Below are 22,225 nucleotides of genomic sequence, written 5' to 3'. Positions count from 1 at the left end.
AGGCAGGTACGTGTGGATGCCAGGAGGATTCCATGCAGGATCCCCCATGCGGAATTCATGTGTGCCTGTGTGCATTCGGCTTATTCACAGGCTTTAACTGTTGCTGTGTTTTCAGTGACCATCCCTCCTGTAATTCCGAAATTATGATTTTGTGCACAAACCATCTGCACTATGGAGCTACTTTTATTAAAAAAAATTTCCTGTAGTTACTCCCAAATGTTCTAAATGAGTTCCCCCTTTTAAAGTTGAGATTCACAAATAGGGTATTTGAAAATCTGATATGTGAGCCTTACATAATTTTGTGTCTTTTTTTTCATAAATGAAGAAAAAATATATAAAAAAATAACTGTGCTATATCCTTGTTTCACTTTTCAAAGTCAAAACCCGATCTTTTATATCTCTTTCATTTATTAGTAGGTCCAAGATGCCGCACATTGATGCAGAAAACAGAACTTGTGCAAAAGTGTTACTCGTTTTGGGATTCAAATACTACTGCGGATATGAGTTCCTCTTCATCATCCTGTTTTCTGTAGCCTACCTGCAGGTCATTATGGTCAATATGCTGATAGTTACTCTTGGATGTTTTTGTCACCAGTTGCAGAAGCCCATGTTTTTTTTCCTTATGAACCTGTCTGTAGCTGATATTTGCTTCAGTTCATGGATCATGCCATGGATGATCACTTCTATCTTCTTGAAGAACAGGTCAATATCCCTTACAGCTTGTGCCATGCAAATGTACGGCTTCTTGGCTTTCACAAGCTCAGAGTTTCTATTGCTCTCAGCTATGGCCTATGACCGCTATGTAGCAATCTGTAACCCGCTACATTACTACCTCATCATGAACAGGAGATTTTGTGCTGGTTTTGCTGCCGGTTGTTGGTTGCTAGGCTTTGCGGATACATTTCCACATGCCTGGTTTACTCTCAGGGCATGCTATTGCAGTTCTAATAGACTTAATCATTTCTTCTGTGATTTAACGGCTCTAATGAAAATGTCTTGCTCTGAAACGTACAGTATAGAAAGAATTACATATGTTGAAGGAGCATTTTTAGGCGTTGGTCCATTCGTACTCACTGTGACTTCTTATGTTTTTATTATTATTACTGTCTTGAAAATTCAGTCTACAGAAGGAAGAGCAAAGGCCTTTTCCACCTGTTCATCTCACCTCATGATTGTGGTAATATTTTATGGTACGACGTTAAGCATGTACATGCGTCCTACATCAACGTTTTCACTGGAAGTCAACAAGATGATCACTCTAATTTATGTTATGATTATTCCAATGCTTAATCCAGTTGTCTACAGTCTAAGGAATAGGGAACTCAATCGAGCTCTTAAAATGGTATTTCAATTAGATATGTTTCCGGGAATGTTGTAAGCAGGGCTAGTTTCATGTTAGGTTGGGCCTTTGGGCACCACAACAGAGTCACACTGGACTCTCAATCTCCCCACCATCTAATTGACAAAGTGTCAAGCATGGATACACAAATCGCCATGGGTCCCTCAAACCCAATGAGCCCTGGCATTTGGTTGATACTGACTTTGGTCTTCACAGTAAGTAATGCATATTTTGTGAATGCTAGTTTATTTCGTTTACAGAAAAGGGGATACAGGATTAACACTTCCACTCTACTGTTCGAAAGCTAAGTGCACATAAGCGGCTCTTCTACTTGTCTATATAAATCGAGGCAAACTATACGTGATAGATAACATATGGCTGAGTACCCACAGATCCTTTTGGGAGAAGAGTTCAGAAGTCTAAGGGCGCCTACCCACTGGCGTTTGCAATTTTCGTGCGTGAAAAACGCAGCGTTTTCCGCGCGTTTTTGGCGCGTTTTCCGTGGCTTTTTCGCGCCTTTTCCGTTAATTTCCATTGACATTCATGGGTGCATTAAGAGAAAAATAAGGACACATATGCAACTAACAGTTCCTATGTTAAAAATTGCAGCGGACCGAAAAAAAAAACGCAAGTGGACAAGAACACATTCTATCCTAATTGCTCTTCAGAAAAAACGCAAAACGCAAAAGAAAAAAAATTGCAAGTGGGTAGGCGCCCTAAGTCTGCAAAAATGTATATCTGAAAAATTATTACCCATTTAATAGCAATAAATTGATAGAATTAAAATGGAGTATGTACAATATATTGTAGGAAACATAGAACAGCTTATGTTTTAATGCATTGAATTATCCATATCTATGTATAGCTTTGTAGTGTGAATTTTGTAAAAATGTGCAATAATGAGAATGTGAAGTTTGATGTTATATTGGAAGTCTTTTTTCAAAAAAATTAAATAACCACTATCATTCCACAACTTTTATTTTCTGTGTATCGGTGTTAATGAAGGTAGGGGGTAGGGCTGTAAGCCAAAAGACTAAGGGGAACACCAATATACAGTATATGCTATATATATATGTATGTGTATATATATATATATATATATATATATATATATATAGGTCAAGGTAAAGACCCCTTGTGCAAGGACCAAGTCATGACTGACTCCTTGGGTGACGTCACATTATGATGTTTTCTTGGCAAACTGTTTTTGTGTGGTGGTTTGCCATTGCCTTCCTCAGTCATGTGGCAATGGATTACGATATTCTCCCATTGCTTTGAAAGCAATGGGCTGCTGGCAAGCCCTGCAGGGATTTTCGGGGAAGGGCTTTAAATATAAGTCCTTCCCTGAAAATCATCCGTAGAATGTGTTAAAAATTAAAAAAAATTTCGGATTTTGATCCGCCCTTCTCTTTTTTTCTTTTTTCTTATCTACATCCTGAGGATGAGTCAACAATAGTTAAATGCTGGAAAACCTCTTTAATGCACGTGTATCTTTGTCTTGTGCATGAGTCCTAAAGCCCCATTTACACTGGACGAATGTCGGGCAAACAATGCCCGCCACTTGTCCCCACACGTACTTGCTCCTGTGCTGTTGCACAGAAGCGAGAATCGTTGGTTCGCAGCGGGGTGGCTGGAGGAGATTTCACTCCTTGCTCTCCCCCGCCCCTCCCCATTCACTTAATAAAGCGGCCGTTCAGTACTGAATGGCTGCTGTTTACACTGAACGATCATCGTTCAACTCATCTTCATCGTTTAAGCTGCATAAACGATGAAAGATGAGCTGAACGATAATTGTTCAGTGTAAAAAGCAGCCATTCAATAATGAACGGCCGCTATGTTAAGTGAATAGAGAGGGGCAGGGGGAGAGCGAGGAGTGAAAGCTCCTCCAGCCGCCCCGCCTCCCTGTTGGCCGCTCTGTCAGAGAGCCAGCAATACTTACTTCTGTGTAACAGCACGGGGGCAAGTACATGCGGAGATGAGTGTCAAGCATCGTTTCCCCAACATTCATCTGTGTAAATGGGCCTTAAGATCGAGCCACAGTTTTAATAATAATGGCACCATTTCAATAAATTCTACTAAATCTATAAAATTTTGGGTTAAATTCGCTTTGCTACTTGTATCTATTAAAACGCCAGCTACAGTTCAATAGCTTCTCATTGTTTATTGCATAAGTACTCAGCTATTTTTAGTAAAGGTCCACTTACCTCAGTTTGCCATTAGCTGAAGTTCTGCTGACAGGCATCCAACTAGGTCCTGCAGTATACTAATATAGCACACATGGAGGTATAAGGTGACATAGGGAGGTTGCTCACTCTTACTAAGAAATTAAATGCCGTACTTGCTATTATCAGTGGCATATTATAGATTAATTGGCTGGGAACAGGGTTACCTCCAATAGCTGACATTGTATGGGGTTATTAACCAATTATGGTGAATCAGGATTCTGGTGAATCAGGATCAGCTGATTCTGACTCCCATAGCAGTGAATAGGAGTAAAATCTGGTTCACTAAGTCTCCCCAATTGCATAGAAATATTACCACACATCTTGGGAATGCAATACTTCTCCCAAAAATTCTTAAAAACAGTATACGGTGGTGTGGGGGTCATTAGTAGCAAAGTGGTGTTACTGAAAGCAATAGAAGGTCCACATAGGGTCTCCTAGATCAAAAATTAGGCCAAGGGAGAAGTCTGTCCTGATACTGCTGCATTTTAAGGTACCTCTCCACTACTGGAATAAGATTTATCATTTCGGCCTTGTAGCAGGAATGAAGGAGGGTGACCACCTAGTAATGATCTGATATTTTGATGAGGGCTATGCAACGGTCCTTCTGCAAACTCTGTAGCATAAAAACACTCGTATGTCTCAAAGTGCCTAAATGTGATGGCCCACATACTCCGGGGTTAGGCATAAGAATATCCTCTAGCTGGTCCAGCCATCTACGCATAATAGCTGGGGTTAGTAATGGATGGAACAAACATTACATAGCCCCCACCTTTGCCCCTGCACCTATATTGCCTCCCTTCTTTTCTTCCTGCTTCTGCTTTTCCTGCTTTATATTTCTCTCATGAGTAGAGAAATGTGTTGGAGAAGATGTCCTGCCTTCTTGTCTAAAGCCAAGCAACCTACGGTGTTGAATAATGGTGGACAGGACAGACACTTGGGAGATTGGTATCTGTTGCTCCTCAGCCCCCTTTCAACAACAACAAGTCCTAGAGGCTCTGTAGCAACTGTTCTAGCAGGCAGACTACAAGGATGGTCACAATGATTAGTGCATCATCATGGCTGTGCATTTTTGTCGCTTCCTCAAAGCAGGCCAAAACTAAAAAAACATCTGCTAATGGCATACACCATCTGGTACTCTGTGATCACTCTCTACTGTTGGCTTTGCCTCTGTAACATATGCAATGTGGAATTTCAACATGTAGGCATGTCAAATATGAGGGAGTTGGGTGGTAACTTAATCTGTTGTTTTGTGTGTGAGAGAAGAACTGTTGAAGTTTCTGCTGCCTACTAGAACTGTCAAGGGAATTTTAACCAGTCATTTTGCAAGAGTCAGTAAAAACTGTGTGCCTCCGGTTTTACTAAAGCTCTTTGGTCTCGACTCTTTATTTTACCATTATACCATACTCAGAAGCACTGGTGTCACATTTTACTTGTACCATTTGCTGTCACTAATCACCCTTATGAAAATTCGCCTACTGTGCGAGTCAACGTTCCACATAAAGTATCCGCCACTGTGACTAGGCTTGAGTTAGAATACCCACTTAAGTTACTTCTGCTAACTTTAGCTCATTTCACATTGTTCTCACACAGCCTAACCTCACTCTTCACCCTGGCTCCAGTGTTCATTGTACACTGAATGATAAAGTCAAGTGAAGGAGTATGGTTAGTCTGTGTGAGAACAGCGTACAGTGTTGGAAGTCAGGTCCTGCATGCCTGTGTATGTAAAGCAGCTACTGCCAGTGCTGCCAGTGGCTGGAGTTTTACAGGTGGGAGCAAGGCGTCATATGCCTCCCTGCCCTTGGCCCAGCTTGTCTCTACAGCAGGTGTTGGGCAACTGCCATCCCTGGAATAGTATCTACTGCATATATCCAATACTGTTTGTTTTATCAACAAGCAAGGTAGTGAAGCATTGACCATCAACAGTGATGTATGTTGTGATGCCTGCAGGTTCAGAAAAGTCTTATGGGATTTTCATACTGCAATTATATTTCTGCAATGCTTATGAAACTTAATTCAAGAGCGGAATTAATTCTAAGAATTTGAGAAATGAAGACAATGCAAGGTTGGATACAATATTTTCAGACATTTTTTATGGCCATGTGACTTTGCAGATAAAATTGCTGCTTACCCACAAAATCATATAGCTGTAATGGGACTATCAGCAATTCATTTAAAAACCACACCACTTTGCAGTAAAACATGCATTTAGTCATATCCCAATAGTAAAAGCACACAGTAACAGATAAAAAGTGGTATAAATAATTCTAATAATTTTATTATAGGCATCACATAAATGAATGTGATAAGAATTATAATTATAATAATGATACTCTAATCACTTAACCAGTCACTACAGTTTGAGACAACTTATGTTAATATGATATCCAAAGGGGTTAACTATTAAAAGTGCAAATCAATTTACCTGACATGACATTTTCGTACTGAAAAATCTTTCTAAAATGTGTCTCTAGAGGTTTCCCTTCCTTCTAATTGCTGTCCACTGCCTTTTGTCAAGTAAAGTCTTTCTTTAGTAATAGAGGTACAAGGATGTATAACAGGAGTGTGTTTTGTCATGCTGCCCGTAGAAGTCTCTAGAGAAAAGATAGGAAGGTGGAAACTGCTACACATTGAGAGAGAAGGAGAGAGACTTACACAGATGTGGCTGTAGCTAATAGTAAGTGTCTAACGCTTTTACAGCAACTAAAATCACATCTTCACTGCTCAGTACTGCTGTACACTATCCTCCATGCCAGTGAAATTCATATGTGTTACAGAATGGTAGGGAGCATGATCTGCCTTTTTCTAAGTCTATAGTAAACTCAAAGCAGCAGTCTACACCCTCCAGTTCAGAGACAACTGAAAATTACACATACAGCTTTTAGAGGGGAAAATGGTGATTAATTATGGTTACAAGTCTTACAAGGGCCAGAAATAGTGTTACTCCTCATGTACACATATGGCAGCTTATTCTGAAAGTCACCTGAAAATGACAGCATGCTTTAAGGATAACAATACATTATTAGTAAGAATTAAATTAAACAATGGCAGCACTTCTCGGTTTGGAATCCAAAGGATAATAGCTCTAAGAAAAGGCCGAATTACTTGACGTTGGCGGGCCGCCCAGGGTTAGGCAGTCCACCACACCTAGAGACGCAGTAAGCGGTGAAATAAAATGATGAATATTAATTGGGATACAGATCCTCCCTGGTCACATGGACATCGGGATACAGGAGAGTGTCAGTGGGGATTCCAAATCCAATGCGGGTGGAGGGAAACAAAGTAGACCCAAAATGTATAAAAAATCCCAGTGCTCCAGGGGCAAGTCATAAATAAGCAGAAAATAACTTACTTCACGGGGAAGGGAGGGGGGATCTTAAGCAAGAACCCCACCCCCCCAATCTTGGTAGGTGATGATAAACAATGGTGCTCCTAGCAATGATGTAATTATCCAAAGGTATTTTACTACAACACTATGGGCTGAAACCCTTACAAATTACAAACAAAATTAAAAATAATATTAAAAATAAAATTAAACTAAAATTAAAACCCTAGCTTGAAGAAAGTGTCTGAGCACACAGAAACGCATTGCCAACCCCCCATCCCATTATGTTTATTCCTTATTTTTAATTTTGTTTGTAATTTGTGGGTTTTTCAGCCTGTAGTGTTATATTAAAATACCTTTGGATATTTACATCACTGCTGGGACCACCGTTGTTTATCATCGTCTATCAGGATTGGGGGGTTCTTGCTCAAGACCTCCCTGTGAAGTAAATTATTTCCTGCTTATTTATGATCCGCCCCCTGGAGCGCTGTTTTTTTATACTTTTAATGTCTACAATAATTTCATAGTAATAGGCTAACAAAAATATATTTTCTTCAATGTATGAGTTTCTTAAGTGCTTGTTTCACATCCTTATTTCTAAGACTATAAATGATGGGATTTAGCATTGGTATTATAGCTACATTTAGCAGTGATATAACTTTACCATCACTTAGGAAAGTCTTTGATGGTGGCCGTAAATATAAAGAAAAGAGAACTAAATATAATAAAGTTACAATAGTGAGGTGGGAAGAGCATGTGGAGAAAGCTTTGGACCTTCCTTTCGAAGAACGAATTGCAATAATGTTTCTAACAATGAAAATATAAGAGGTTAGAGTCAGGAAAAAGCAAGGTATCCCCAACAATGTGGCTGCTATAAATATAACGACTTGGATTCTTGTAATGTCAGAACACGAGAGTTGCAGCAGAGGCATCACGTCACAATAGAAGTGGTTAATTTCACAAGAGGAACAGAACTGAAGGGTAGATATCAGGATAGTAATGGGCACCGTAAAAAAGTAAATAATTAGCCAAGAAAAAAGAGCCAATGTGATACACATATTATTGCTCATGGCAAATAAATAGTGTAGGGGTCTACAAATAGCCACAAAGCGGTCATAAGCCATAACAGTCAAAAGTAGATATTCTGTGCTTTGGAAGCTAAGCACAAAATGACATTGTGCAAAGCATTCAATTAACGATATTCCTCTCTCATTCCATATCATTGCTAGTAGCTTTGGTAACGTTACTGAAGTGTAGCAGATATCCAGGAAGGAGAGATTACTTAGAAAGAAATACATAGGAGTGTGCAAGTGTAAGTCTCCATATATCAGAATCATTATCAGCATGTTCCCTGATTGACACATAAGATATAGTAATAGAATGGAAATACACACAATGATATGGACCTCAGGGTCATAGGACAAGCCAAGTAATATGAATCTTCCAATGGTCTGGTTGCAGGCTTGCATTGCAATAAGGATATTATCTATGCATTTTGGAGGTAAAATACCCTAAAAAAAATATATCATTTTGATGCAGGTTACTGAAATATCAGAAATTAAAATTAACAATAAGTATTGTTAAAGACGACCCAAATTCTGTGTTGTTTAAAGGGAACCTGTCATCTGCCTAAAGCACCATAAATGAACTTGCGGTGCTGTTAGGGCAAGTGATGGAGCCGAGTACTGTATTTTTCATACTCACCTGTTTTCTGCTTCCTGTGCTGCCCACCTGTAAAGTCCGTGCTCCAGACGAAAATCTGACTCTTTTCAGAGTCCTGTGCCTGCACTCTCCCATAGGCTTGTATATGAGAGTGAGTACATGGGATTTTACAAGCGGGCACTGTGGGAACTAGGAGGTGGGTGAGTAGGAAAAATACAGCACCCAGCTCCCTGCCACCTGCCCTACCAGCCCCACAAGTTAGGTTATGGTGCTTTAGGCAGGTGACAGGTTCCCTTTAGTGTCATCATAATACATCTTTCTAGAGATCCATGTACATTCTACTGGTTCTCACTGCATACAGATGTACACAGAGCTCATTGACCAGTAATAAAGCCACTTATAAGCGATTTTTATTTAACAACCAACTGCAAAATGCAAAAATAAATGGATTTTTTTTTTTAAATCACAAGTGAAGGTGTCCATAGTGTTCATAGTTTTAAACTTTTACTACTGTATTACTGTTGCCTAAAAACTCTTAAGAGGAATCGAAAAAGTGCTCTCTTCATTTTTAGGTAAACTGCACAATAATAGGATTGAAGAGCATTTCCCTTTAAAATTAAAGTGGAAAATACTGTACCTGGAAAGTTACTGTAAGCTTGTAAGCAACTTCTTAATTATGTGTTTTATTATTCTATTGTCTTCATTCAAGCAGCGATGGAATCCAATGGTGACATGGTCATTATCCTGTATGTATCAGTTGTCATCCAGAGTCTTGCAGACCCTGTATTAAGTTGTTATGCAGCCGATATACTTGGGATGTATGTCTCAATGTTTTTAGTGGTTTGGTAGTTGTGGCATTTTATTCATAAGCATGAAACTCAGATCGAACATTGAGAATAGGAGGACAAAGAGTAAGCTAGTTTGATTAGTCTATGTAAAAGAATATTGGCATACAGTAGATGCCAACGAGATTCCATTATTAGAAGACAATTGCTGTGCAAATAACAATGCAGTCAACCAATCAATGCAAATAGAAAATAATTAATTTCCATATCATTACAACATTTCTGTTAAAACGCTCTTTCATTTTAAAGTTGTATCTCATGGTTGTTGTGGCTGTTTATATAAGCAAGCTTCCATAATGAGTGAGCAAACACAGTATTTATAATGCATTTCCCACTGGGAATGAATCCCATTAGTGAAGATCTGTAGTGTATAATAAAAAGTGTGAATAATAAATGGACCCCAGTGAGTAATTATTGAGAGGCAAGCTTAATATAATGTAACTATATTGTCTTCAATTATTTTCCATTGAATCATAAAACTGAATACAGCAGTATGAGTTTTATTAACCTTGATCAGCAAATTTCATAGGCAGTATTAGAGATAAAGATATTAATGTGTTTTGTTTTAGGCCTTCGGTCGTATACTGTACAAACCTTATGTGTTCAAAGGGAACCACGGGCTGCATGAACCCAGGACAGGTATATACTTTGTACATTGCACCCATGTATGTCTTATTTTGACATGTTGTGTCGGCCTCTTCTCACCTGGATCATCTAGAGTGACAGTTCTCTCCCTGTTTGTATAGAGTGCTGTCCCTCTAGATGATTAAGACGGGAAGAGGTCAGAGCCGCGCCACCGCCATGATTTGGAGCTCCATTTGCAATGACTCTGAAACATCACAGCTTTTTAGAATAAGGCCTTGGTCAGACGAGCATTGTTTACACGCTGCTAAGCAATGTGCAAACAACACTGCACACATGCTGAAAATGATCGCGTGAACAGGCTGCCTCTAGCTCCGTGAAGCAGACTGGTCACACATCCATAGTGTGGGCTGTGGGCTTCCACGGCTCCCATAGAAGCCTATGGAAAGCAAGCTGCGCCTTGGCGCACCACGGAGCTGACATGTTAGTTGGCACTCGTTGTCCTAACTTTGTTAAAAGCGCAGATTCTGTGCTTCTACAAAGCGTCCATGTGAGCGCTTCCATAGCATCCTATTAGTTTCTATAGCCGCACTGTTCTCACTCTGCTGTAGCAGGGCGAGAACAACGCTCGTCTGACCAAGGCCTAAGACATTCATGGGTGCAATGTACATACCAGTCCTGGGTTCATGCTACTGTGAGGGCAATTATAAGATTTCCTGTCCACCATTGTATGTTTTGTAACCTGCTCTTCTTTCAGCTATTCACTATCTTTCTTCAGCTCATATGTTATAAGAATGCAGGGCCATCTTCAAGGCCATTTTACAGAGAGTTTTATGAGAAATAGTTCCAATCTGTCTAAAATAAATCCTTCTTCTAACTAAGACGTCAGTGTTTTGCTGAACTTTATTAACCAATGATAATGAATGAATTATAATATATCATAATGATTACAAGTGAGGCATGTGCTAGCCTCCTTTTAGATGTCCTTGTATATATACTTATGTTTCTTAATTATTAAATTAGATGTCTTTCAATCACATCCAGTGTGTGTGATATGTAAGCTTCAGCGATGCTCAAGCACAAACTAATTGAATTTGGAAACCTGAAATCATACCAAGTAGCGATACTTGCGCTAACACTACCTTTGCTTCAGGCAACATGAACCTGGTGACAAGTTACCTTTGAAAAGGCTGTCCTGTGATTAAATATTACAGATTTTTTTTTAGATTTTACAAAAATTAATAATTTCTCAATTGTAATAATTTAGAAAAATGCTTCTCTATCTCGATACTCCTATTATATGCTTGTTATCGCCCCTGTTTTTCTTTTGATTACCTTGCAGAGCATTCATCTAATTTATCTAGTGCTGGTGAGAAATAACCAATTCTGGTGTGCTGATTCTTTTTAGTTGAACTGTACAATAACAGAAATTACTGTACTGCTAAGTATGTGTGATCGCCTATAATGAAAACATTAGGATGATGTTCTGAGAGGGAACCAAAAGATGGAAGCACCATAATGAATATGAAACAGTAAGGCTTCTTTCACACTTGCATTAGGGCGTAGTTTAGGGTTCATCTCTATGCTTCATTTTTGGAGGAGAGAAACTGATATAAAATAGGGGAAAAAATATCATTTTTTTCCCATTGATTTCAATGGGGTTTCAAAAAAACTAAAAGGCTTCTGTTTGCTTCCATTCCATCAGGTTTTCATTTTTTGGATGAAAAAACACTGCTGCAGGCAGGAGAAAGCCATCACCTTAAGCCTATGGAAATCAGCTACTGCTTCGATTGGTACAGCTGTAGTTACAACTAAAGAAGGAACATAAGATATAATTCACAGTTAGTGTGGCTCAGTGGTTAGCAATGTTGTCTTGCTAGTGCTGGGGTGCTAAATCTCATCAAGGACAATATCTATAAACTAGTGCTTTCTTCTCCACAGGAGAAGAAGTAGAATTATAAATGCAAAGAGAACCTGGAATACTGTGTACAGTTCTGGACTCTGCTACTCAGGAAAGCTGTTGCAGTGCTTGAAGGGGTTCAAAGAAGGGCAACTAAATTAATAAATGGAATAAGAGGACTGGAATACCAAGAGAGGCTATCAAAATTAGGATTATTCACCCTGGAAAAAAGACGGTTAAGGGGCAATCAAATACCTTTGCATAAATAAATTAGGGGACAATACAAGGATCTCTCCCATGATCTGTTTATACCCAGGACTGCGACGGTAACAAGAGGGCATCCTCTACATCTAGAAGAAAGAAATTTTCATCACCAACACAATAAAGGTTCTTTACTGTAAAAGCAATGAGACTGTGGAACTCTCTGCCTGAGGATGTGGTGATGGCAAAATCCATTAAGGAGTTTAAGAGGGGATTAGAGTTCTTCTTTGACTGGAAGGATATTACAGGATATAGATATTAAGTGACCAACGGGTTGTTATTCCGGGCCTTAAAGGCAGCTGTGCCAACAACTGAGCCACCGCCCTTACAGAGGAGGAGAAGAAAAATAAAAATAAATGCAAACAGAACAAACAAATACAAAAGAACAAGTGTGGTGGCTCAATTGTCAGCACTGCTGCTTTGCAGTGTTGAAGTAGTACCCTGTTTCCCCGAAAATAAGACGCGTCTTATATTAACTTTTGCTCCCAAATATGCGCTACGTCTTATTTTCAGGGGGTGTCTTATTTTGACGCGGCAAATCCGTCTGTGGCCGCTAATCCCTCAATTGGCCAGCTTTGTGGACGAAATTTCTCAGAAATCTCGTCCACATGGGACAGCAAATCTTTCACGGCAAAGCTGGGAGAAGCCGGTGTTGTGGTGCAGATTCACCGGCCACAGAAACGGAAAAGCGTGCAGCCAGGTTGCTTCAAAACAAGCGGCTGAGTGCCGTGGGTTTTGAAGCAGTGCTTTCCCGGCGGAAATCTCGCTGCGAGATTTCCGCTGGAAATACGCTCTGTGAGAACCCAGCCTTAAGAATCACACACAGGTTGCCTGACTCACACACAGAGCCATAAAAAAATAAGGGCTGTAAAGTAACGTACCTGTCTGCAGACAGAAGTTCCTGTACCACTTGTAAGCAGGGATGGTATTGCAGCTTCCGGCCACCAGGGGGAGATCATCACAGCAGACATGTACAGCAGGAACAGAACGTACAGTATGGACTTTTCTAGCCAGCAAGGGGAGCTCACAACAGCACACTCGTACAGCACAGCAGGGACAGGATAACAGCAGACTGTCTGCAGATCTACCTATACATCTGGAGGTAGGAGACAACGGGGATGGCAGCAGGGGACAGGCCTCTTGACTTGCCTGCACACTTTACTATGCCTTACTATCGGGGGGCGCCTTATATTTGGGACTTCTGCAAATTTCAGGGGGTGTCTTATTTTCAGGGGGTGCCTTATTTTCGGGGAAACACGGTAGTTTTAAAGCTGACAAAGGGCAACATTTGTATGGAGTTTTCAAAGTCCATGCAAATGTTGCCCCTGATGAGATTTTGAAACTAGGACCTCAACGTTGCAAGGCAACAGTGCTAACCACTGAGCCACTTTCATTGAAGCTCCCACCCTCCTTCTCATTAGGGACCTTTTAGGAACCAAATCAATTAACCAAATTTTTACTCCCATTAAGTTTAAAGGGGATCGGGATTGGTTCGTCCTGATTCACAATTATTTTTGGAAAATTGAATTTGTCACTCCCAACACAATTATTTAAATAATCATTTAGCACTACTCTAAATCAGTACAAGATATGAAAAGTATTTACAGACTTAGAAAGTTTTTATTCAGAACTTAAAGATGTCTTTCCATCTCAGAAAGTAATGGCATATCGGTTTGATATGTCACCATTTTCTGTTTAATAGGGGTCAGACTGCCAGGACTCCATGGATTCTGAGAATAAGGGGGTCACAGTGTTGTTTTTCAAGGGTATAAGAGGAAGAAATAAAGTAGGTGCCACTAAATATTCAATAGGTGTGGATAAATTAGGTTGATCAAGAACGGTAGACAATTGTTGACAGATCCTATCAATGTCTATTGGATTTTTAAAAACGTTGAAAATGTTTAAATTCTAGAGATGAGCGAGCACCAAAATGCTCGAGTGCTCATTACTCGAGTCGAACTTTCAGTGATGCTTGAGAGTTCGTTTCGGGTAACGAACCCCATTGAAGTCAATGGGCGACTCGAGCATTTTTGTCATTCAGCTGAGAGCTGCCCCTGATTGGTCCCTGCGCTTAGCCAATCAGAGGCAGCACTCACTCGCCCATTCATGAATTCATGAATGGGTGAGTGAGAGCTGCCTCTGATTGGTGAGGCTGTGACCAATCAGAGGCAGCTCATTCAGCAGGGGGGATTTTAAAACCCCACCTGCTGAATACTACAGAAAGCAGTTCAGGAGAACTGCCGGCCAGATGCGGCTAAACTCCGGCTGCAGCGGAAAGGTGAGTATACATTTTATTTTTATTTTTACACATTTTAGGATTATTTTCAGGTAAGGGCTTATATTTTTAATCCCTCCCCGAAAATTCATCCCGCGCTCGCCGGCAGCCCATTGAATTCAATGGTCAGTGCTCGTTTAATCGAGGCGAGTACCGCGTGGTGGTCGCCTCTAGTAACGAGCATCTCGAGCACCCTAATACTCGAATGAGCATCAAGCTCGGACAAGTATGCTCGCTCATCTCTATTAAATTACCCAAGGCTTTGCTGCTGGGGGGTGTGGGAGAACTGATGAAAAGAACATGCCTATTTTGCCTTCCTTTAATTTAGCCTTGCATTCTCTAACAATACCTATACCTACCCTATGTATAAAGCAGGTAGTATACACAAAATAGGTGCTGGTTGACATATATTTCCCCCAACATTCCCATGTGCACGTTTCTTTCATTGGAGAAAAGGTACTGTTCTAATGCCAACTCCTGTATTCTCCCACTGAAAAGAAAGGATTGTTGAAATCTATCCTACCTGATCCTAATCCCTGTACATCTATCTTGGAGGACTGCTAAATTAGGGTAATCCTACATGGACCATCAAAAGGGTAATGAGAAAAAACTCGCTCACTAGCCGTTAGTCATGTCAGCTTGCCTAAAAAAATACGTGCTCGTTGATAAAAGTTATCTGGTGTAAACTCACAGTCATTTGTATTTAACTGACTTAAGAACTAATTTGCATGGACATCCCCTATATGAACAAGATATCAGCAAATAACTAATGAACAATCATCATTCTGTGTAAAAGGAAATGAACGACTGACATTTGCATGTCTGAGTGATTATCTGAATGATAGTTGCTTAGTAGAGATGAGCGAGCACCAAAATGCTCGGGTGCTCGTTACTCGGGACGAAATTATCGCGATGCTCGAGGGTTCGTTTCGATTAGCGAACCCCATTGAAGTCAATGGGCGACTCGAGCATTTTTGTATATCGCTGATGCTCGCTAAGGTTTCCATTTGTGAAAATCTGGGCAATTCAAGAAAGTGATGGGAACGACACAGGAACGGATAGGGCAGGCAAGGGGCTACATGTTGGGCTGCATCTCAAGTTCACAGGTCCCACTATTAAACCACAATAGCGGCAAGAGTGCCCCACCCCCCAACAACTTTTACTTCTGAAAAGCCCTCATTAGCAATGCATACCTTAGCTAAGCACCACACTACCTCCAACAAAGCACAATCACTGCCTGCATGACACTCCGCTGCCACGTCTCCTGGGTTACATGCTGCCCAACCCCCCCCGCACGACCCAGTGTCCACAGCGCACACCAAACTGTCCCTGCGCAGCCTTCAGCTGCCCTCATGCCACGCCACACTCATGTCTATTTAAAAGTGCACCTGCCATGAGGAGGAACCGCAGGCACACACTGCAGAGGGTTGGCACGACTAGGCGGCGACCCTCTTTAAAAGGGGCGGGGCGATAGCCCACAATGCTGTACAGAAGCAATGGGAAATATAATCCTGTGCCACCGCCATCAGGAGCTGCACATGTGGGCATAGCAATGGGGAACCTATGTGCCACACACTATTCATTCTGTCAAGGTGTCTGCATGCCCCAGTCAGACCGCGGTTTTTTAAAAATAGTCACAGGCAGGTACAACTCCGCAATGGGATTTCCGTGTGCACCCACAGCATGGGTGGCTCCCTGGAACCCACCGGCTGTACATTAATGTATCCCATTGCAGAGCCCATCACAGCTGAGGTAACGTCCGATTAAATGCAGGTGGGCTTCGGCCCACACTGCATGCCCTAGTCAGACTGGGGTTCATTAGAAGTGGACACATGCAGTTACAACTCCGTGTTGACCCACAGCATGGGTGGGTGCCAGGAAGCCACCAGCAGTACATAAATATATCCCATTGCATTGCCCATCACAGCTGAGGTAATGTCATGTTTAATGCAAGTGGGCTTCGGCCCACACTGCATGCCCCAGTCAGACTGGGGCTCTTTAGAAGTGGACACATGTAGTTACAACTCCCTGTGGACCTACGGCATGGGTGGCTCCCTGGAACCCACCGGCGGTACATAAATATATCCCATTGCAGTGCCCAACACAGCTGATGTAACGTCAGCTTTTATGCAGGTGGGCAAAAAATTAATTGGATTACACAGTAGGCGAGGGCCCCAAAAAATTGGTGTACCAACAGTACTAATGTACGTCCGAAAAATTGCCCATGCCCAACCAAGAGGGCAGGTGAAACCCATTGATCGCTTTGGTTAATGTGGCTTAATTTGTAACTAGGCCTGGAGGCAGCCCAGTTAAAACAAAAAATTAGTTCAGGTGAAAGTTTCAACGCTTTAATGAGCATTGAAACGTATAAAAAGTGTTTACAAAATTTATATGACTGAGCCTTGTGGGCCTAAGAAAAATTGCCCGTTCGGCGTGATTACGTCAGGTTTCAGGAGGAGGAGCAGGAGGAGGAGGATGAATATTATACACAGATTGATGAAGCTAAAAGGTCCACGTTTTTGATGGTGATAGAGAACAATGCTTCCATCCGCGGGTGCAGCCTACGTATTGTTTAGGTATCGCTGCTGTCCGCTGGTGGAGAAGAGATGTCTGGGGAAATCCAGGCTTTGTTCATCTTGATGAGTGTAAGCCTGTCGGCACTGTCGGTTGACAGGCGGGTACGCTTATCTGTGATGATTCCCCCAGCCGCACTAAACACCCTCTCTGACAAGACGCTAGCCGCAGGACAAGCAAGCACCTCCAGGGCATACAGCGCGAGTTCAGGCCACGTGTCCAGCTTCGACACCCAGTAGTTGTAGGGGGCAGAGGCGTCACGGAGGACGGTCGTGCGATCGGCTACGTACTCCCTCACCATCCTTTTACAGTGCTCCCGCCGACTCAGCCGTGACTGGGGAGCGGTGACGCAGTCTTGCTGGGGAGCCATAAAGCTGTCAAAGGCCTTAGAGAGTGTTCCCCTGCCTGTGCTGTACATGCTGCCTACATGTTCGTCGGTCGTCAGGCGTCTCTGTGAAAAACTGCCACACCGTAGAGCACCTTGACCTCTGCGGGGTGGCATGGCGCGAGGGGGCGCTTTGGGAAACACTTGGTGGATTATTCGGTCTGGCCCTGCCTCTACCCCTGGCCACTGCACTGGCTCAGCCTGTGCCCACACCCTGACTTGGGCCTCCGCGTCCTCGCCCGCGTCCACGTCCTCTAGGCCTACCCCTACCCCTCAGCATGGTGTATTACCAGTAGTGCAGAAACAGAACGCTGTAATTAAATGTGCCGCTTATTGGCCTGTGGTTGGAGGCTGACTTCGCTTACGGAACGCCAGGAAATAATTTTGCGCAACCCTGCTGTAACACTTAGCTGGCTGCATATGAATTAGGAGGACTACTACACCCAGCACAGACCCAGAACACTGAGGACAGTCACAGGCAGCCCAAATAGATTTTTTTCCCCAAATGTTTTTGCAAAGGCCCACTGCCTATATTCAATAAATATATGTCTTCTGTCCCTGCCTCACCACTACTGGCCCTGGAGTATGTAAAATAACTGCAGACTGTTGCACTGTGGACAGGAATACAGCGGTGATGTAACAGCCAACACAGAGCCAGGAAATAATTTTGCGCAAGCCTGCTGTAACACTTAGCTGGCTGCGTATGAATTAGGAGGACAACTACACCCAGCACAGACCCAGTACACTGAGGACAGTCACAGGCAGCCCAAATAGATTTTTTTTCCCAAATGTTTTTGGAAAGGCCCACTGCCTATATTCAATAAATATATGTCTTCTGTCCCTGCCTCACCACCATTGCTGGCCCTGGAGTATGTATAATTACTGCAGGGCCCAGTGCTCTGCACGGCCGATATACAAAAAAAAAAAGTGCAACACTGCAAAAAGCAGCCTCCACACTACTGCACACGGTTAGATGTGGCCCTAAGAAGGACCGTTGGGGTTCTTGAAGCCTAAAATACTCCTAACACTCTCCCTATAGCAGCTCCGGCACCAACAGCACTTTCCCTCCTCTATGTCAGAATAAATCTGTGGCGAGCCGCGGGAGGGGCCGATTTTTATACTCGGGTGACACCTGATCTCGCTAGCCACTCACTGCAGGGGGGTGGTATAGGGCTTGAACGTCGCAGGGGGAAGTTGTAATGCCTTCCCTGTCTTTCTATTGGCCAGAAAAGCACGCTAACGTCTCAGAGATGAAAGTGAAAGTAACTCGAACATCGCGTGGTACTCGTCACGAGTAACGAGCATCTCGAACACGCTAATACTCGAACGAGTATCAAGCTCGGACGAGTACGTTCGCTCATCTCTATTGCTTAGTATAAAGGCATCTTTAGGCTTCGACAAACAAATGTGTGCGCAAATACGTTCCAAGCAATGGAGCGTATTTGCGCATGAACAGGGTTGAGAGATAGCAATAATTAGGCTGATACGTATGTGTCAGCGCATAGTAATCCAAATTTTGCACTCACATTGTAAGTTTACAAGCATCTTACTATTTAAAGCATAATACAGGCCAGGTGTCTTCTTTTGCCTGCGTTGTACCCCAGGTCACACCCTTCCCCTTGCTTTTTTTCACTCGCCATAGACTTCTACGGCAGCTTGCTGTGTAAAATGCAGAAAGATATGACAAGTCCTATCATTTCTCGCATGCAGGTATTGCACAAAAGAAACACACTCATGAGAACTAACCCATTGAAATCAATGGGTTTGCTTCATCAAATTTTGCAGACATGAGTTTCACAGTGCAAAAACGTATGCAAGCATGTCCATCTGTTTAAGCCCATAGGATAGCTTAATTACCCTGTTTCCCCCCAAATAAGCCCTCACCTTATTTTTGGGGGTAGATTTTCAGGAGTCTTGAAATTTAAGCCCTACCCTAAAATAAGCCCTAGCTGCATTACATTAATAAAAAAAAGGAATACATTAGCAGGCTTGGTTCAAGTCACTCTTACTGCTCTCTGGATTCATAAATCCCTCCTCCATGAAGTGATGGTTCTGATTGGTTCTCAAGCGGTGCTCAGCCAATCAATGCAGCACTTGATGAACCAATGTGATGACTGTGATTGATTCATCGAATGCTGCATTGATTGTCTGAGTAGCAGTCGAAGAATGAATCACAGCCATTGTGTTGTGGAGGTGGGATTTATGAATTGGCTGAGCCGCAACATTGATTTTCCAAATCATAAATCCCGCCTCCACAGTGCAATGGCTGTGATTGGTTCTTCGATGGCTACTCAGCCAATCAGATTTACCGCAAGAAGAGAAGCAGCATCCCAGGCGTCTTGTAGTAGAAAAGTGACAATTTATTCCTCCATATGAACGCTACGTTTCGACCCTCTTGGGGTCTTTTTCAAGCATAAAAAAGCATAAAAAACAATAAGCCCTCACCTTATTTTTGGGGGTAGATTTTCAGGAGTCTTGAAATTTAAGCCCTACCCTAAAATAAGCCCTAGCTGCATTACATTAATAAAAAAAAGGAATACATTAGCAGGCTTGGTTCAAGTCACTCTTACTGCTCTCTGGATTCATAAATCCCTCCTCCATGAAGTGATGGTTCTGATTGGTTCTCAAGCGGTGATCAGCCAATCAATGCAGCACTTGATGAACCAATGTGATGACTGTGATTGATTCATCGAATGCTGCATTGATTGTCTGAGTAGCAGTCGAAGAATGAATCACAGCCATTGTGTTGTGGAGGTGGGATTTATGAATTGGCTGAGCCGCAACATTGATTTTCCAAATCATAAATCCCGCCTCCACAGTGCAATGGCTGTGATTGGTTCTTCGATGGCTACTCAGCCAATCAGATTTACCGCAAGAAGAGAAGCAGCATCCCAGGCGTCTTTTAGTAGAAAAGTGACAATTTATTCCTCCATATGAACGCTACGTTTCGACCCTCTTGGGGTCTTTTTCAAGCATAAAAAAGCATAAAAAACAATAAGCCCTCACCTTATTTTTGGGGGTAGATTTTCAGGAGTCTTGAAATTTAAGCCCTACCCTAAAATAAGCCCTAGCTGCATTACATTAATAAAAAAAAGGAATACATTAGCAGGCTTGGTTCAAGTCACTCTTACTGCTCTCTGGATTCATAAATCCCTCCTCCATGAAGTGATGGTTCTGATTGGTTCTCAAGCGGTGCTCAGCCAATCAGTGCAGCATTTGGTGAACCAATTACAGCCATTGCATTGGTTTATCGAGCGCTGCATTGATTGGCTGAGCAGTGCTCGAAAACCAATCAGAGCCATCGCTTCCTGGAGGTGGAATTGATGAATCCCGCAACCAGGAAGTGATCTTCTGTGAGCGGCCGAGGATGGCAAGAAGCGCTCCAGAGAGCAGCGGGAGTGACCTGGACAAGTCTGCTAGGTAAATATAATGGTTATGGCATGTGTGCCACACATCATATTCCTGGTAATTCTATATGTTGGAAACCTGAGCAGGCCTGTTCGAACCCAGAGGGAAGATTCATATTTGTAAAGGCATAGATAAATAATATTCTATATGTTTTTCTCTGCAGCTGCTATTACAATCCACCTCCTGCATCTGTAGCCCTTATTACAGAAGTTATCTTCACTTCGGCCCCATACCCAGATGCTTCTGTGATATGCATACGGGACATAAATATGATTTTGGATCCCCAGTTTGACAGATTTGGAAACATGACCCCTTGTTCCTGAAAGGTTGATTTGACCAGACTTGCTATATTAGCCTCTGAAGCAGGATGGCTTGATCTATGGTAATCTATCACCCCGAGTACTGATGTCATACACACATAGACATGCAATACGCCATATTGATTATGTTTTTAGGTCTCCATCGTTTTCCCTTGCCATTTCACACATGCTGAGGAAAGTGTCTGATCACTTCCTGATCTGGATGGAATTTACTTTCCCTCTATGAAAGGGTATTTAGAGAAGGCCAATTCCCAGACTCATATAATGAAGCCACAATAGTATTAATAATGAAACCAGATAAAAACCCTGAGGACTGTGGCTCATACTGTCCTATTTCGTTACTGAATGTGGATTATAGGATCATAACCAAAATCCTAGCATCTTAGTGGTCAACTAAATCGTATTGAAACAGCAGAGTGATTGGGCATTGGTGTCCTTAGATGTTGCTAAAGCCTTTAACTCCATTGAATAGCTATATTTACTGTTGGTGATGTAATGCTTTAAATTTGAAGACTCATTCATTAAATACATTTCTATTATTTATAATACCCAATGACCATTATTCTAGTTAACGGTTTACTCTCTAGATCCTTCCCTCTGAGCAAAGGGACCGCCCAAAGCTGTCCACTATCACCCTTGTTGTTTGCAGTGTCCATCGAGTCCCTAGCTCTAGCTATTCAACAAGTTCCTAAATATACAGTAATTACCATAGGTTATAGAGAGGATTGCATTGGTCTATTTGTGGACGACATGGTTTTATTTCTTTCTAACCCAAGAAAGTCTTGTCCATAAGCTATTTTACTTATTGATAGACCAGAAAAGTGCCCGAACCTATGTAAAAAATGGCAAAAATCCACCTTTATCATCAGAAGAATATCATCATAACAATCATCATAAATGATTATAATGATAATGAGCATAACAATTCCCAATGATCATAATTACAGTACATTATATGGATGTGCAGCTGATAACAATGTCCCCAGGCTGTCTGATCATCCCTTTTATAAAGATGTCTGAAAAAGCCTAAATGTCAACTGAATATGGAAAGCATGAGGATTATATGTACTAAAGAACAAGTATCTAAATGATACTCATATAGTAAGTCCGGTATATAATGTTTTCGG

The 22,225-nt window shown here is 41.9% G+C and overlaps 1 protein-coding gene across 1 annotated transcript; it reads left to right on the top strand.

Moving 5' to 3' along the window:
* The first annotated feature begins 424 nt into the window (after positions 1-424).
* LOC136626657 (olfactory receptor 5V1-like) lies at positions 425-1,378 on the top strand. Its single transcript, XM_066601675.1, has one exon. It carries the CDS (start codon positions 425-427, stop codon positions 1,376-1,378), a length of 954 nt encoding a protein of 317 aa, XP_066457772.1.
* Positions 1,379-22,225: the final 20,847 nt, after the last annotated feature.

This window comes from Eleutherodactylus coqui, chromosome 4 (assembly GCF_035609145.1).
Source record: "Eleutherodactylus coqui strain aEleCoq1 chromosome 4, aEleCoq1.hap1, whole genome shotgun sequence".
Lineage (NCBI taxonomy): Eukaryota > Metazoa > Chordata > Amphibia > Anura > Eleutherodactylidae > Eleutherodactylus > Eleutherodactylus coqui.
This window is presented reverse-complemented; position numbering and strand designations above follow the sequence as displayed.